Source organism: Dunckerocampus dactyliophorus, chromosome 17 (assembly GCF_027744805.1).
Source record: "Dunckerocampus dactyliophorus isolate RoL2022-P2 chromosome 17, RoL_Ddac_1.1, whole genome shotgun sequence".
NCBI classification, from domain to species: domain Eukaryota; kingdom Metazoa; phylum Chordata; class Actinopteri; order Syngnathiformes; family Syngnathidae; genus Dunckerocampus; species Dunckerocampus dactyliophorus.
Genome location: NC_072835.1, coordinates 9,398,613 through 9,415,843, shown reverse-complemented (window position 1 = coordinate 9,415,843; position 17,231 = coordinate 9,398,613). Strand labels below are relative to the sequence as shown.

At 39.0% G+C, this 17,231-nt stretch overlaps 1 protein-coding gene across 6 annotated transcripts in view; it reads left to right on the top strand.

Annotated features, from left to right (window-relative positions):
- The first annotated feature begins 855 nt into the window (after window positions 1–855).
- tjp2a (tight junction protein 2a (zona occludens 2)) overlaps window positions 856–17,231 on the top strand; it is a 48,463-nt gene continuing 32,087 nt past the window's right edge. For 2 of the 6 annotated variants that reach the window (XM_054758119.1, XM_054758117.1), the window contains exons 1-2: window positions 7,289–8,224; window positions 11,025–11,151. In XM_054758119.1, the coding sequence (XP_054614094.1) occupies window positions 8,118–8,224; window positions 11,025–11,151 (234 nt within the window). In that variant the 5' untranslated portion in view covers window positions 7,289–8,117. Of the gene's footprint in view, window positions 1,044–7,288; window positions 8,225–11,024; window positions 11,152–15,640; window positions 15,887–17,231 lie in introns of those variants that run through there. The other 4 variants (XM_054758120.1, XM_054758118.1, XM_054758123.1 and 1 more) reach the window with 3 other exon arrangements.

Genomic DNA, 17,231 nt, shown 5'->3' with positions numbered 1-17,231 from the left:
TAGTTAGTTATTAGCCATAGTTATTATTAATGAGTTATTACTAATGTTAAGTGAGTATTTGCCCCAGGGTCCATCTTAAACGTGTGCATACCACACTACAATAGACCAGTATGACTAATTTGGTTGATTAACTAGAATACTTGATTAATCACTGTAATGTCTATGTAATTGAATTGATGTTTAAAAAGGTAAATTGCACTATTTTAATTTAAACACATATTTTTTAGCGTCAAAAGCATTGTTGTTTTCACAATAAGCTATTTCCAGCTATTATTTATGTCTGCGTAGCTCAAAGCTCGTTTAACATGCTTTCGTATTAACCGTCATATGTTCATTCAAACACAAGAGGGCGCACCAATGACATGACATCAAGACTTGACATTCATTCCACCAGTAGTGTGCAAAGAAAAAAATGTACGGTATGCTAATAACACAATGTAGGCTGTTTAAAAATAATAAGAACAAGAAACAACTAAAACAAATATTTTCTTAGCATATTGGATCTTTTTTTTTCCAAAACGAAAAGTATAGAAATGACTCTTTGTTTTGTTTTTTTCTAGTAAAGTACTACTAAAGACAACAAATATTGGAGATATTACTTTTCAAATATATTCTCTCTTAGAACAGACATTTTATTTTAGAAACAACTACGTGGCAATAAACGTTGTTTAAAAATTCAAAATATGGTACCTACCCGCAAAATGTCAAATAATAAAATCCTTCCCGTTTCGATTAGGTCTGTGTTGAATCCTAAACTGATGAGTAAGCATTATTTGCTATGGTAAATGACGCGCGGTGATGACGTCACATCCGCACCCAACAGAAACTTCTTTGCAAGCACCCACCTGCCGCTGCTAAGCCACGCCCACATACCTGTGAAAACCAGGAAATTGCACATTTGGACTGCCAGATCGTACTAAACGACACAAAAGAACGTCGCGTTTTTTGCATTTATCCGTCTCGGACAAAAACTGTTGGATTTGGATTTTGGATTCATCTCCTCAGTGAACACAAAGAAAAGAAAAGTGACGCAGTTTCACCTGGTATGTACGCCTCTCGCTTAGTGTCGACATACTTGTGTTGGGTCTCTTTGCTGCCATGTTTGGAACTTCTGTACTTTACACATACAGGTCGCTTGGATTATACCTTAGGTTTAAATAGTTTTTTCCTTGTCATTCAGCTCTCTCCCTTGGGAGTAAACCTAACTTTTCACTGTCTTGCTATTTCCGTTTGTCGTACGAACCTGGGTGTGTAGGGACTGTTTACGCATGTTGTCTGTTTAGCTTTTTTATTTTTCAGTACGATGTGAAACTACTGCCTTTCTAATGACAGTATTTAAACCTCTATGACTACCCGGTGACACTTATTTACATCTATTTGATGAGGTCATTCCATTTACTATACTGTCCTAATACTGCAGTATACACTGTGATTAAGCAGTCATCAGCTAGCTACTGCACTAGCATTGTCAATAGTATGTCAGCATGCTAAACTACTGTATCTGCCACAAAGGTAAACACCACTGCAGCAGTAGAGTAGGCAAGATCAATCTACTAACTTCAATGCAAGTGTAGCATTATTTAGGTCTTTTTTTAAAAACAATAATGTTCATCCTGTTTTCATCAACACTGCCATAAACTATGTATTAATCTAATATAGTTTATTAATGTGTTTGTAGTTTGTAGTGGTGTAGAACGACACTGCCTGGCCAAAAAAAGGTCACACTCTTGCTGCTGCAATGTCTCCACAATCTTCTGCATTGTCACAACATTTAATTCTGTCCAGAGTTGCATTCATTTTTCGCCAAGATCCTATCGATGATGGAAGATTCGGACGATTGCGCAAAATTTCTCCACTGTTTCACTTTTAAATAAAGCGTCGGACATCTCCTTAGCCATCTCCTTAGATATTTTCTCATGCTTGATGCCAGTGACTTGACCCTTCTGAAACAGATTAACGTCAAGATACTCACATGTGATTAAACCTGCGGAAAAGAGTCAAATCAAGTGTTTATCATGATAATTAGTATAATCATATGATTGATAATCATAATTAAGATAACATAGCAATGCAATAATAAAAGAGCCACAGATTGCTACCCACTTTTATCCACACTGCACATTTTACGACAACTGAGCAGACTTAAAAATGCCCCCGATTGGTGGGGAATAGTGCCAGTTGCTCGGCCCCTTCGCTGTATTACTGTTGCAGTGCCACTGACATGTTTGTTTGCGAGGCAGCCCTTTGTCTGTTGTCTTTGTTGTGTGCATACTGGTTGTGGCTGCAGTCAGCAGGGAGGGACACACCAGTTGGTAGCTTTTGTTAATGCCTTGATGCCCTCTGTGCTCATCTGCAGCATTTCACTTTTGAATCCTTTATTTAAAAAAAACAAACTTCCAACTATGAAGAACATCCCTCCCCTGAAAATTTTTAAAGTACTTTTTATCCTCTAATTATCGTACATCTATCTTCCCTCATGATCCATGGGTCACCTGTGGTGGACACATGCCTGCAGTGACTCTCTATTATTTTGTTTGTCTGTATCCATCTCTGAACACACACGTTAGAGATTTGTGAGTGTGTCCCTCCATCTGGCTCGCACGTGCATTGCATATGGACATTGCATAATGGCCTCTGGGCCTTAATAACAGCATGTTGGGAGGGGGCAAGGGACAAAGAAACAAAATGCTTATGTAAAAGCATTAAGATGACCAAAAACTGTGGCTGCACTGCGCTGTGACAGAATGTCCAGTGTTTTCCACAGGACTGCGACGTATTTGTGGCTGTGGTGGATTGGGGGAGAATGCTGTAATGACATGTAATCGTGTAATTTACATTATTGGCCATGACCCATTTGCAAAAAGCGAGTAATAAAACAAGAAAGGCAAAACAAATATGTTTATTGTTGAAGCGCTTTGAGTGCCTTGGAGGTAGAAAAGCGCTATACAAGTGAAAGACCGTTTATAACTTGCAGGAGGACATAATCACAGAAATGAACAAACTAAAAATATGGTTGGACAGTAACAAGTTCTCGCTAATTTAGGTAAGACAAGAATAATGTTATTTGGAAATTATAGAATGAAGACATTAAAGATACATGTAGAAACTGAGAGAGTTCATGAAATCAAATTTTTGGTGGTGATTATAGATGACAAAATTGGCTGGAAACCACATATCAAACATGTACAGAGTAAAGTATCAAGCAACATTGCAGTAATAAATAAAGCAAAGAAGGTCTTTGATAGACCTTGGACTGTTCACTAGTCTTACCTTATTTGCAGTACTGTGCTGAGGTTTGGGGCAACAACTACAAAACATCACTGTATTCTTTAATTGTCCTTCAGATATGAATTATCCACAAAGTTGGTTATCAGGAACACGCAAACCCATTATTTCTAAATTCAAAGCTACTCAAGCTTACTGACATTGTCCAATACCAAACAGCACAAATAATGTTTAAAGCAAAAAATAAACTATTACCAGGAAATATCCAGCAATTGTTCAAAAATCAGGAAGAGTGTTATAACCTAAGGGAAAAAAAGTAACTTGAAGGAACCAAGATTTCATGCCACCAGAAAACACCACCAGTATGCGTGGTGTGACTTCTGAAGGGATTTAGTGTGGAACTGAACCCATCCATCCATTTTCTATACCGCTTCTCCTCTTTAGGGTCGCTGCTATCCCAGCTGACTTTGGGCGACAGGCGGGGTACACCCTGGACTGGTCGCCAGCCAATCGCAGGGCACATATAGACAAACAACTATTCACACTCACATTCATACCTATGGACAATTTAGAGTCGCCAATTAACCTAACCAATGTACAAATATGAGACAGTTTAAAATAATGTATAAAAATATTATTCTTAAAAGGTATGAGGATGAAAGAGTTGTGGCTGTGATTTATGCCCAAATGTGTTATTTATTTTTGGTTATTAGATTTATTTATTTTTGTATTTGTGTGCACTGTGCTTGTATGGTACAGTATACAGTATGTGCTACTGTACATGGATATACAGGATGTGTGTGTATGTACTCATGGGTGTATATACTGTGTGTTTTGGAGATTGAAGGAAGTTGATGGGATATCTGCTTCAGGACAGGGTGGGATTAAATAAGTTTTACTTCTTCTCACTCCTTTTCAAATATATAATTGATTATGTTTCTTTTCATTTATTCTAATTTATTGACATTATTATTATTTTGAGAGATTTATTTGTGGCGGTCTGCTACAAATAAATAAATGAATGTATGGGAAACACTGATGTCAATAACAATGTAATAGGGGACTTCAATTGAAAAAGTGCTCTGCCCATACCCGCTGACTGTGCAGTCAAGAGGACTGACTGAATGAGGAGCAGCTCATGTAATCATATTGTTTACACTTGCCCTCATACTGACCCTGAAGCTGCAGTGTTTATTGTAAACACAGGCAGCTGTCCTCTTCCAGAGGGAACTGAGAGGCATCCACTCACTTTGCAAATCTTTGTGACATGACTGGTTATTGTAAGGATAAACACTCTTGCAGCTAAGGTTTCACTGTGCTTTGATTGTGTATTTATTAATGCCGTAGTTTTTTCTTTCTGAGCCAACAAATAAACAAAACGCTGTCGGTAACACACCATGCCACGGTTAGTTTGCCTTAGTCATTGGGCTTGCATCTGTATGGGGTGTGTAACCAACACAATACAAAATATTGAACACAGTCACCTATTAAACAGGGGTGGGCAGTTCATCCTCCTCCTGGTCTCTTGATTTTTGTTACCATGCCTGGAATAAATGACAACGATAAAAATAGTGATATACACAGAATGATAGGGTTGAAGAACACCGGGGCGAGGAGGTTATGGAATATTGACATCAGGTGCGCACGTGTCCAGCACGTCTTTCTCCAACCTCCCCCTCACGCAGGTTGATATACTTTTGTTAGGTTGTCATCTGTGCCAGCTGCGTGTTGTTCGTGAGATTATTGTGAAGTTGGATTATGGCGTGTGTGTGTTCGTGATGAGATTTGTGCACACTTGTTTTGTAAGTAGTTTGTACTCTTTAGACTTGTTCAGACCTGGAATTGCTCTTGTGAAATATGCTAATGGTAATTAGAGCTGCAACAATTAATTGGTGATTGATCGATTATTCAATTAATCAGAATTTATTTTGGTTTCAGTTCATTGTTGTTTTTATTTAAAAAATGTAAATATCCTCTAATCTCACCTTCTCAAATGTGAATATCTTTTTAATTAAATGTAGTCATCCATCAAAGCAGACCTATCATATTTGTGTTTTAGACAAAACAATATTTGGCACTACTTGGACAAGGACAAGATCGCGGGTACAAGTGGTCGAAGTGAGTTTTCTCCATAGGGTGGCGGGGCTCTCCCTCAGAGATAAGGTGAGAAGCACTGTCATCCGGGAGAAACTCGGAGTAGAACCGATGCCGCTCCTCTGCATTAAGAGGAGCCAGATGAGGTGGCTCAGGCATCTGTTCAGGATGCCTCCCAGACGCCTCCCTGTGGAGGTGTTCAGGGCACGTCCGACTGGTAGGAGGCCTTTGGAAAGACCCAGGACACCTTGGAGAGACTATGCCTCTTAAATGGCCTGAGAACATCTCGGGATCCACTAATTGATAGTCATTATATCCATGCTATTTGTAACTCGCCAACCATCATCAGAAAGCTCAGAAAAAACAATTTTAGGAAAAACAGCAGGTAATCCAAACCACAAACATTTAAATGTGCAAATTTTGAAAACAAGCAAAACAGTTCAAGATCAGCATACTGTATGTCATTAAGAATTTAGTAAAATGAGAAAACTTTCATGACAGACTTCTAGGTGCAAGTATTATTCCTCTCTTGCAAAAACTCACTGGACAAAAAGCCAAAACAGTGCAAAAATCACCATCACGATACAAAGCGAGGATTACGAATCTTGCTACCTTTTTGATTTTCTGTTCATAACTTTGTTTTATATGAATGCAGACCCGGTTGTTATGTTAGTCCATTGTTTGGGGTTACAATAAAAGGATTTTGAACAGAAACAATATCACTTTCCGATGATAGAGAGCCATAACCTGGGCACGTCGTACACTCAGGGAGCTCAGCAATTGTATCCCAAATAAACTGGCAAATCAATTTGCATGTGATGGGAACACCGTGAAAAATATTAAAATTGGACATTTATCATTTGTGCCAAAACATAAAAAAATAGCGGCGGCCCAGAAGTAGAAATTGTGGCTTCAAAAGCGTTACTAGCCGACAAAAGCTGGTATCTTCAACTATGGTAAAGTCCTGGTCGTCCAGTGCCATCATTTCCATAATGAAATCACAGCTCGCTTAGCTGTCTGCACTTTTCAAACGCTGCGGCATAGGAACAAGCCCCGCATCCCAGGCACTGTAGCCTTGCTGGCACTTCAGGTGGCTGATAAGGTTTGATGTGTTGAAACTCATAGTTTTTTTTCCATCGTCGCTGAATGTTTGCAGAGCATTTGCCTTCCCATTCAACCTCCCACACGATCAACGCCATGTTTATTTACAAGTGAGCTCAGGGGAGGTTACGACAGGCAGCATGTCACGGAGCAGGTGCACTGGATTTGCTCATCCTAACGTACCCAAAGAAAAGTACGGATAATCCCACCTCATTGGAGTTTGTTTTTGTTTGTTTTATCAGTTATCGGAGCTATTTTTTAACATGATCAGATTTATCGTTATGACATAATTTCCCATATGGGGCCGCTAATTATCGTGCACCCCTATTATAAATATGTTTTTTCATTAACGTTGCTAAATAAAGTTGAGTTACACTAAGATGTAACTGTTTTTGCCAGAATGCTGCTAAATGTCACATTTCTCAAGTAATAACATGCAGTAAATTTGCTCAGGTTTATTTTATTAGCAACACGCTACAAAGGTACTAACCAAATGGCTTTTATCCTTTCTTTTGTTTTATGCTGCAACAGCATAGTTATAAAGGGAATTTAAAGTCCAAATTAGATTTTTATTAGACGGAAATGAAATCCACAGTTCCATCTTCATGAGTACTTAACCAGCAGCATTTAAATAACGATCAAAGTCTTCCAGTTATTACATAACAAGATCATATCCAGCATGTCATTTTCAAGAAACACTGCCCGGGGTGTAAGAGGTTAAAATTTTCTCTTTTTCCTGCCTTTGTGCTTCTTTCACCCAATCATTTTCAAACATAGCCGCGTGTTATTTCCGTGCCTCCCCGCTGTGCTTGTGCTATTGGTATGCAAAGGGATTTCTAAAAGCTGCAGCAGCCCCCATGGATGGCACTGCCTTCCTGACGTCCAGGCCCCTGGAATATAAGTCCTGGCCAGAATGTGCATTGACTGGCAGCTCATCAAGAGGACACAGAGATTATTAATTTATTTCAAACCTCCCGGGACGTGGCGGCCTGCAGTCCGCTGCTGAAGTGGGGATAAGATACAGAATTTCTGTACTGAAATTCGCTAATTTGCAATGAAAGATTAGGTTTTGTCCTGAAGAACCCACCATACAGCGGTAGCTGAAGTGTGTGTGTTGATGCAAGGGTGAAATAGTATGATTCTGTCTGGGTATAAATGGTGAGAAGACTTAGCCCGGTTGGGGGATTAGAGGAGAAGGGGGCGGGGAGCATGCATGATCTGTCAAGAGCTTAGTTCCACAGTTATCCCTACGGCAGCAGCAGCAGCCGCCACGGTGATGGCAGAGGCTGTGTTTTCATTAGTGTAATATTCAGAGAAGCTCCACAATTATGTAAGAGTGACGTGCTGTCGTCCTCTCTCGGCCGGCCCACTGCCTGGCAGAAACGTGGCCGTTTTCCTTTGATCCTCCATCGCTGGGAAAAGCCAAAAGGACATCTGTCAAGAGTGCGCGGTCGGGGACGGCACTTGTAGTAGTCACGCCACAGCAACCGTGCTGCTTTGGGGCTTGTTGGCATGGAGAGACTGATGTGCTGATGCGGCAGGGAAGAGTTTGGAGTCTCTTTGCAAGGCAGAAGAGATGAGCAAGCATTTGGAGATGCTTGAGGTCTTTGTTGGAAAATGGGAGAAGGGTAAATGTAGTGTAGCATCAGTGCGATCCGTGTGATGCCTCTTGCGTCGGAGGAGTATTACAGTAGAAGATGAAGTTCAAGAAGTTCATTACGATTATGCAGGCAGCAATGGGGGTTGTACCCCTAAACAAACGAGAGCTTCTGCCACCAGGCAGGAAACTATGGAGACCCCCTGGGTGAGTTACATTACTTTGTGTCTTTTGACCAGCATGTATGGCTTGTGTACTGCAGTGGCTGCACCTGGCTGTAAACACTGCTGTGTGGTGTATAGCATGTTGTGTACAAATAGGCTTGTGTGGATTCACAAACAAGAAGAGCCTCAAATATGGTTACAACCTAAAAAAAAAACAACACGCACACAAAACATGAGAAAACAGACTACATTTTTAGAAGGCTTGCTGCAAGTAAGTATTGTCACTGATTGTGTCTTTGTGACCAAAGGTAGTTTGCGGATTCTGCTGAAGTCCATGTTTCAGTTCAGTCGTGTGGCATCTATGACTTAAAGCGTTAGTACTTATATGTCCTAATATGACCTTACAATAGGGCTCAACTAAATTGTGCACAGACCACATTTTCCGAAAGCCAAGGACCAGGGCCTGGTTTTATCCCTTTCTGATTTTTCTTATGTATACAATAGTTTGTCATTTTATTTCGCCAAATTGTTTTGGCTCAATAAAGCCATATATTAAAACAGATTTAAAAACATAAAGTGATTAAATATCATTCTTACATTTCTGACTGATTCACAGTGGTTCTTTTCAAGCGACATTTACAAACAAGTAAACAGCATTTTGACAACAGAAACTGTTTATAAAAATGCTTTTTCAATATAAAAAAACAGAACGCTTGTGACCAAAATTGTACTGATAACTATGAATTTTCCACAATGAAGTTAATTGCACAAAATAACGCTTGCAATGAGTGATTCATGTAACTGGAACAAAGAGTGGCACACTGAGCACATGGCAATTATCTGTGTAACTTAGTTTATTTTCAGTAAAAACATTTTTTTAAGTAGAGAAATAAACATAAGTTAACTTCCTCTACACTCGCTTTTTTTCTTTTTTAACAAATTAGGATGCGTTGTTGACATATTTACATGGTAAGAATTTTTTTTGAAAGCCCAGCTACACAGAAAGAATCCCTCATAGAAAGCATCTGGATAAACACATGAAAGCCTGCGTTTTGTTGTAAAGGGCCTACACTCTGATGGCTTTTCACTTTCATGAATACCGGAATTTCCAGACTATAGAGTGCTTATATACTGTATATTATCCACACCCACTAAATTTAAAGGGACAAAGCTGTTTGTACATATATAAGCCACAACTTTTTATAAGCTGCTGGTGTCCACATTGTAACATGGGATATTTAGTACGTAGAAAGATGCTACAGAAAGTTTGTTTAAATCTCTCTAAATCTACGGAGCCTACTAGAAAAGTCATTCATCGCCGTCCTCCTCCTCCTCCTGGGAACTAAAACCACTAAAGTCGTCTTCTTCACAACTGAAAAGCCTTTTAGTTTCCTTTGTCACACACTTGGTCAGTCTCTCCCTCTTTCGTTGTCACTCTTAGCGTCTTTCATCTCGAAGCAAATTAGCCTTGTTGTCCTCCTCATCATGCAGTAGTCCAGCCTTTTGAAACCCTTTGACTAGACAAAAACAAACTTGGACAGACGTGTTGGCTTTGTTTATGTGACCACAGCATATCACACCAACAGTCGCCTTTATATGACATCATCCATGCGCTGCACTTCCCAGGCATGACCAATCGGTTGTACACCGGAAATTACGGTACTCTTACTAGTATTACACATTTTTGTCATCAAAAATATATACAGTGAATCCCTCCACATTTGTGATGCATGGTCCTGCAAATTTGTGGATTTTTGGTTCAATTTTTTTTGTCTCTGAAAATAGGAAATTTTTGCCTGTTGTAAACACATCTCATTCATCCAATGTTGGTAATAAGGCAGTGGGACCATTCATTTGTTGTTTGGAGGTAAGAAATAATGTAAATCCAATAAATCAGTTCCAGAAAGCCAAAAATGTGAGTACAAAACATTTTATAGTTTTTATAGATTTACAATTATAGTTTTACATGCAGAAAACAATTCGAATTGCATATAAATGATGAATGAAAGGGATAAATGAACATTTAAGGTTACTTTTACCTTAATTGAAGATGTCATTCTTGACTAGTGTCCCCAAACACAACAGTGTGGCAGCGAGATCAACCACTCCCACCTTCCTGTTTAGACATGAGCTCTTTCTTCAATTCAATAGTGTTTCTCTCCTCACTACTGTAACCCAAAATTTAGCCAAAGAACATTGCAAGTGGCAGCATTTTAATAAAGAAGGTGAGAAACACTACTGAATTAGAGAAATAACTCATGACAAAACACAAAGATGGTGTCCGTGTGGTGTCTCACTAACACCAACACCTCCTGTCTTTGAGAACAATGAAGGCACACAGAATGTTAACATGTGGGGACCAGCCGCGACTCCGCTCTTGTTTCTAATAGCCAATATCAAGTATAAGATTATGAGGTCATTATACACCCATAGAACAGCCTACCTAAAATGTCTCCCCCATCCCCCAACAAAGCTACAATATGTTTCATGATGCTCAGTTCACAAGACGAGATGATGAGATTTTAGCATTACTTTAAAAAAAAAAAGTATAATGAAAAAAATCTATATTTAACAATATATTGCAATCTACGAATTTAATTTGTAGTTTGTTACACTCTTCTGTGTGTATGCTACCGTCCCCGCCTCCACCCACCGAAAAAGAGACTGTATGACTGACAAAGGGGCTCACTGCATTCACGCCGTTGTTCTATCGAACAATTGCGACAAGGTGCTGAAGCTAATGCACAGATTGAACTCTCTACTTCTGTGATTTTAAAATGTCTAGGACTTGAGTAATATGAGTCATGTGATTTATTATTATATATTTTTTTCTGTACACACAGAGACCAGCCTGGAACTGACCAGACATCTGCACTTTTTAAGTCCAGCCGCAAGTTCTGCTGGTCCCGAGAAGCCCAGTACTTGTATCTTCGCCGCCTCTCTTCACGCAGCTACTCTGCTATCATGATGGTACGTTGATTCAATCATGCAGAATGTTGGTGCTGTGTCTTCCGAGTCAAAATGGTCTCCCTTTTGATCGAAATGTTTGGTCTCCCTGTATGTACAATAAGAACAGAAAAAGTTACTTGATTTTTTGCTAATCACTAATCTGAACAGTTGACGCCATATAAATTATAGGAAACACTGGTATAAACCTCTCCAAGACTCTGAGGAGGGTCAGTAGGTCGTAAAATTACTGAATCGTCAGTTGTTTTTTTGTACTAAGATGGTTTTGTTTCGAATCACTCAATCAGAAGCACGCAGGAAGATTCACTTAAATCTACTGGTATGTTGTATACATACTGTATACCAGTGGTGTCCAAAGTCCAGCAGCCCGCATCATGAACGATGGTTAGGGCCAAACTGAAAGGAAAACTGTTAAAAAGTTGCAAGAAAAAGTTGTTTTTTATTTTTTTTAAGTATTGATTTGGATGTGCATGAATAATTTTAATAAAATTGTAAATATAGTAATCCCTCATTTATAGTGATTAATTTGTTCCAGACCTGACCATAAGTGACGTCACACACGGCCCTGAAAGGCACACACAACAACTTGCAGATATTACACTACACATCATGTCTTCTCAATTCCTTATACAGTATTTGTATCTGGTTCATTTAGCCATTTTTATGCGTCGAAATGGACCGCACGGTGGCCGAGTGGTTAGCATGTTGGTCACAGTCAGGAGATTGGGAAGACCTGGGTTCAAATCTCCGCTGGGGCATCTCTGTGTGGAGTTTGCATGTTCTCCCCGTGCGTGGGTTTCTCCGGGTACTCTGGTTTCCTCCCAAATCATTGTCCATATTATCTATAGGTATGAATGTGAGTGTGAATGGTTGTTTGTCTATATGTGCCCTGCGATTGGCTGGCGACCAGTCCAGGGTGTACCCCTCCTCTCACCCAAAGTCAGCTGAGATAGGCTCCAGCATACCCGCGGCCCTCGTGAGGATAAGCAGCATAGAAAATGGATGGATGGTTGCTTGAAAATTATTCATTTAGGCCAAGAGTACATAAAATATGCTTATATGTGCACATTTTTTCTGAATAATAAGTTATATTCAACCACAAAACAGCTATCATTTATTAATTAATTTCTGAAAAACAGCAATGAGGGCGAAATGTTTGAACCGCGATGTAGCGAGGGACTGTACAAAGAAAAAAGTCGACAATTATAATTGCCTAATTGACTATCAAAAAGCCAGAAATATTTTAGAATTGTAAATTTACAAACGTTTAAAAAAGTAACATTTTGACTTTGTCTGAAAAAACACAAACAAAAATCACAAAAACTGTATTATAATTATGACGTAATATTTATACTGTATTTGGATAATCAGGAAATGTATTTATTGGCCTCTTTTCTGTATGATACTCAACAATATTAAACTGCTTAGCATATCTTGACCTACATTGTGTTGGTTTCAGGGTGTTTTCTAAACACAAATGTGAAGAGCATAAAGGTGGACCCCCCTGCTGTGTATGGTCTACAAGCTGCATGTCCGTTATTTCTGTATCTGTGTTATCTACATGTCACTGGAGCCAGTTGGTCTGCATAAAGGTGACTTGTTAAGTAGTCATTTCCATGCATGTTGCTTAGATCTTTATCTCATGAAGCTCTTTTCATAATCCCGTAACAAGCTAAGGCATGCACACATTTTTGTACTTTCTCCAAAAATAAACAGCCTCCTCCTCCCTGCCACACTGCTTGCAACGCAGTGACTCATTATTTCCCAGACTTAGCTCCCTTTTATTTGAGCACACATACTCTTACGTGACCCCACCTGCATAATGGATGATAATTAACCAGAGAGACATGCCGCTGCTCTGGCAGTTCATTGTATTAACTGTGTCTCACTAAGTATTAAGGTTGAGCTGCATTAGAGTGGACTAATTTCATGTCTGTGTTGTGAATTGTTGGTTATTGTTGGCTGATTTTAACACGTTGATGCTTGTGTAACTTTTAAGTCCGAGAGTTATGTACATTATATGACAAGTACAGTATCAGAGGTGGGTACATTTGATAGAGCGAATTTAGCATGCATATTGTAGATTTTGAGTATCGGGTGGAAAATGCAGTGGAAATTAGTTTTAAGGGTCAGGTGATCTGTCTCATTTGTACAGCTGACAAGTCAAGATAAAAATGGCCAGCAAAGAAACACAAACGCATACAAAGTAACAACAATACGTTATTAGGGGCAGCTGAATGGGACCATCTATTTTCCTCCAGACCTCCACTTCAGCTCCTCATAATAGCTTTTCATTTTTCACATAGCTCTAAACCCTGTCCACATACCATTGTGTGCTTTTGTTAAGGCTCTTTGTTGTTGTATTGGGTCTCTGTGTTCCAATGAGGACAAACTATATAGCTACATTTTTGTTCTAGTAATGTTTTACATGATAATGCATGTTAAAGTTCTCCACAGTTTGCTATGAGCTAAGTTGACTGACTTGTGCAGAGCCCTGACCTCAGTCCCATCCAAACATTGTTGCAATGACCTGGAGCTTGGTTACAAGTCTGTCCATTCATAACCATTTGATTCCAAAAAACGTTTATTTTTATGTAAAGTGAAGGCAGGTATAGTACTATTTTACAGATCCTATTTTTAACACAGATTTTGCAGTACATCTGGAAAGTATTCATATTTTGTCATGTCCTGTGTCATTCCTTGCAGTCGAAACTGGGCTTTGATGTGTTGAAACCACGGGCGTGGGCTGTGTTGCCAAAGTCCGGGCCCCTTAAAGGAAAACTGCACTTTTTGGGGGGGGAATTTTGCCCATTATCCCCAATCCTAATGTGAAACATGAACACATATTCCTTTCCCTTTTTTGTGCGTTCTAACGAGAGAAAACGAGTTAGTATGAGCCAACTAACAATGCATGTCATGGGAGGTACTGTAACTATTTTGACTATGAAGCCCTCTAAAAACACTTCTAATGTTTTATCATATTATATACACGCTGTGATCATGCATTAACAAGTAAATTGATGAGAACACGTAATACTTACAGTATCTTGCCGCACTTCCATGATTTAAAACATTACCGAAACGTCTTTCCTAGGTGCATTGATTTGACATTATAGGACCATAGGAGCTAACAACAAGAGCGGCATAGAAACACCAACGACACTTACAATGTCCGCTCTCATTGGGATGGCTGTGTTTTCCAGCACAAGACTTGTGCTCCAGTCCTCAGGCAAAAAATGCTGGCAGCAAACGAGCATCTTGTTGAATCTTCCTAGCGAAATTGAGAGCCAGTAGTATCCACTCTTCCGTCAGTCTCGTTGCAGTTGCTGGAGGCGTTGTAAATGATGCTGAGATGAGGGAGGCGTCGTGTTACTCCGCCAGATAAATATAGTTTTTCGTGTTAGCTACTACAATAACAATATCGCTGTAGCATGGTTAATATGCAGGTCAGTTATGTAAATGGAACACTGTTGCCGTTTTTTTTTTTTTAAGGTTATTTGTTAGGTACCTCCCATGACGTTGTTAGCTGGCTCGTACTAGCTTGTTTTCTCTCGTTAGAACGCACAGAGAAGGGAAAGATTGTTTTCATTTTTCACATAAAGATTGTGAATGATGGGTAAAATTCTGATAAATGTGCAGTTTTCCTTTAACCGACAGGGCATAGATAACACCTCCTCTCTTAGGGCTTTTATGAAATACTGTAATAACGTAACAGTTTTTAATGTTTTTTTTATTGTTTTTGTTGCGACCTTCTTGAGCCACTGAGTGATTGCATTTATTTGCATTTTGCTTTGTTTTTCTTTTATTTTTATAAGAAAATATTTCTGGCCTTTTGACTTTCGTTGCAGGATTAGCCGCAGTACACTGCATTAAAAACGGAATTTTATTGATTATTTATTTACAAAGATTATATTATATTGTTGAAAAAAATATTTTTTTGTTTCTCTTTTCTTTAGTAAACATATTTCAAAATAACACATCTTAGAGCTGTAATTATAATACCATGCAACCGTGAAAAAGTGATATTTTTGCCCAAGATTATCATACTGTCAGACTCTCATGCTGGCACATGCCTATAAAAAGGGTGACTAATTTCTGGATGCATTGTATTTTAGGATTACTGGTGTAGAACCTCAAAATGAAGATGACACACAGTGTATATATTTTACCCTTTAGAATGAGTGTGCTTGGGTGCTCTCATGAAGTGTGTGTTACTTGCTGTATTAATTCTTATTTGTGCTGTGTCTGGAAGCCTCACAGCAGGCCATCTTTAACTCAATGCGCATTTTGGACTCTTCCATGACGGGGGTGTTGTACGCAGCATTACTTTCTGCACTGTTATATATTTTTTTACGTGTTCTATACTTTATGATAGTCAGCTCAATCTTTGCTGTATGTAACGGAGGGAAGATACGTAAAACCTTGTTTTTTGTTGATTTTTTTGTCACTGGACAATTTTAGTATTTATGGTAATGACCCCTCATGCTTTCGTTTGGTATCCTCTGTCCGGAGTAATCGGCGCCACTTCATGCATGGCCGTGTTTAGTAAACTTTTTCTGTTTGACTTATTAATGTGTGTAAAGTTGATAAGACTTTTTCTTGAAATTCCTTACTTTTAAAACGCGTACGGCGTGGCGGAAACGGATTGATTCCATCTTGAGACGTTGCGAAGTGCGTGATGCCTGTGAACGGAGGGGAGCTGCTCTCCCTGAGCAGATATGCTACTCACTATTTCACTGTAAGTACACGTAATCTACCGTTTTAGTCATTTTAATGCATTCTTTCATGCAAAAGTTAACCTACAAAGGCAATATACTTACCATAAGACAGAAACAAAAAGTCAAATTGGGCGTCGGTGCACCTGCTGTGTTCAAGCATTCATGCACTGTTTAGCGTGCAAGTGTAAACTCAAATATAAATACATACTGTACTGTAAGTATACTGCACACCAAGACTTGTTCCGATGTTCTACATCTTGCTGATGGTAAAGTTTTCATCGCACTCGTTTGTGTCGTGCGTATTGTGGCGGTGAAAAATCAAAGTTGTTACACGTAAAATTACACGTATTATGCATTAAAAGTAAAACATATTTGTAGTTCAACACAAACCGAAGGTTAAACATTTCCAAATGCGTTAAAAATACAGTATTTATTCAACTTTTCTTGATCGCTGTCCTACATAGTGTCGCCAGAAGGGGGCAGTCTCGTACAATATGTTTGATACAGGTTGTTTGGAAGATTAAGTTTTTAGCATTTTATATGTACTAAAAATACACTTGGACGGTGTACAGTTGTCGGTATAGGTTAATATTAACCGATAAGTTTGTTTAAATTATATGCAGGATGAAAAAAAGACCTCTCGTTCAAGAATGCCCCTATTATTCAGTTGCTACATTTGTATACTGTTGCTATCCACATATGTGTGATGGCAGATATCACACAGGCCTTAGGGAGGAAGATGAAATAATATTTTGCTATCTTTTTGGAAATAAGTAGCTAATAATATAATAGGCCCTCTGTTGTTTGAAACTGCTTCTTTTAATTGTATACTGTAGTATACTGTATTGTTGTCCCAAAGTATTTTTATCAGTCATGCAAATGTTTGTGGCTGTGCTGTATTTCCTCTCATTGTCAAATGCAAAATGGACCTCGCTATTTCTGTAAATCATTTTCACAACCAAAGTTTACAACCCATTGTTGTGTTGAACTTGAATGCCTTCCAAAACTTTACCTTCTGTTGTAAGCCTTTTTGCATATGCGAAGAATCTACTGAAAATTTGTTTTACTAATTCTGCGCCCAGCAACAATGACCTTGCGGTTCAACCCTCCCACCGCATTTGGAGGAAATTGTTTTGTTATGTAATAGAACTCGGGAAGCTACTGCTTATCCTGCAAGCCAGCCTGCGAGCAGCCCACACAATCAAAGCACGTCATAGTAGAACTGTGTCCAGGAACTGTGCTTTTATGTTGCCTGCTGCTTTTTTCACTTGAGCTTCATCTTGTTCTTGTGCTGCGTTCAATAACTCGAGTGATTGGTCTGTGCACACACTTCTTTCCACAAGATACACTATAGCTCTACCATCA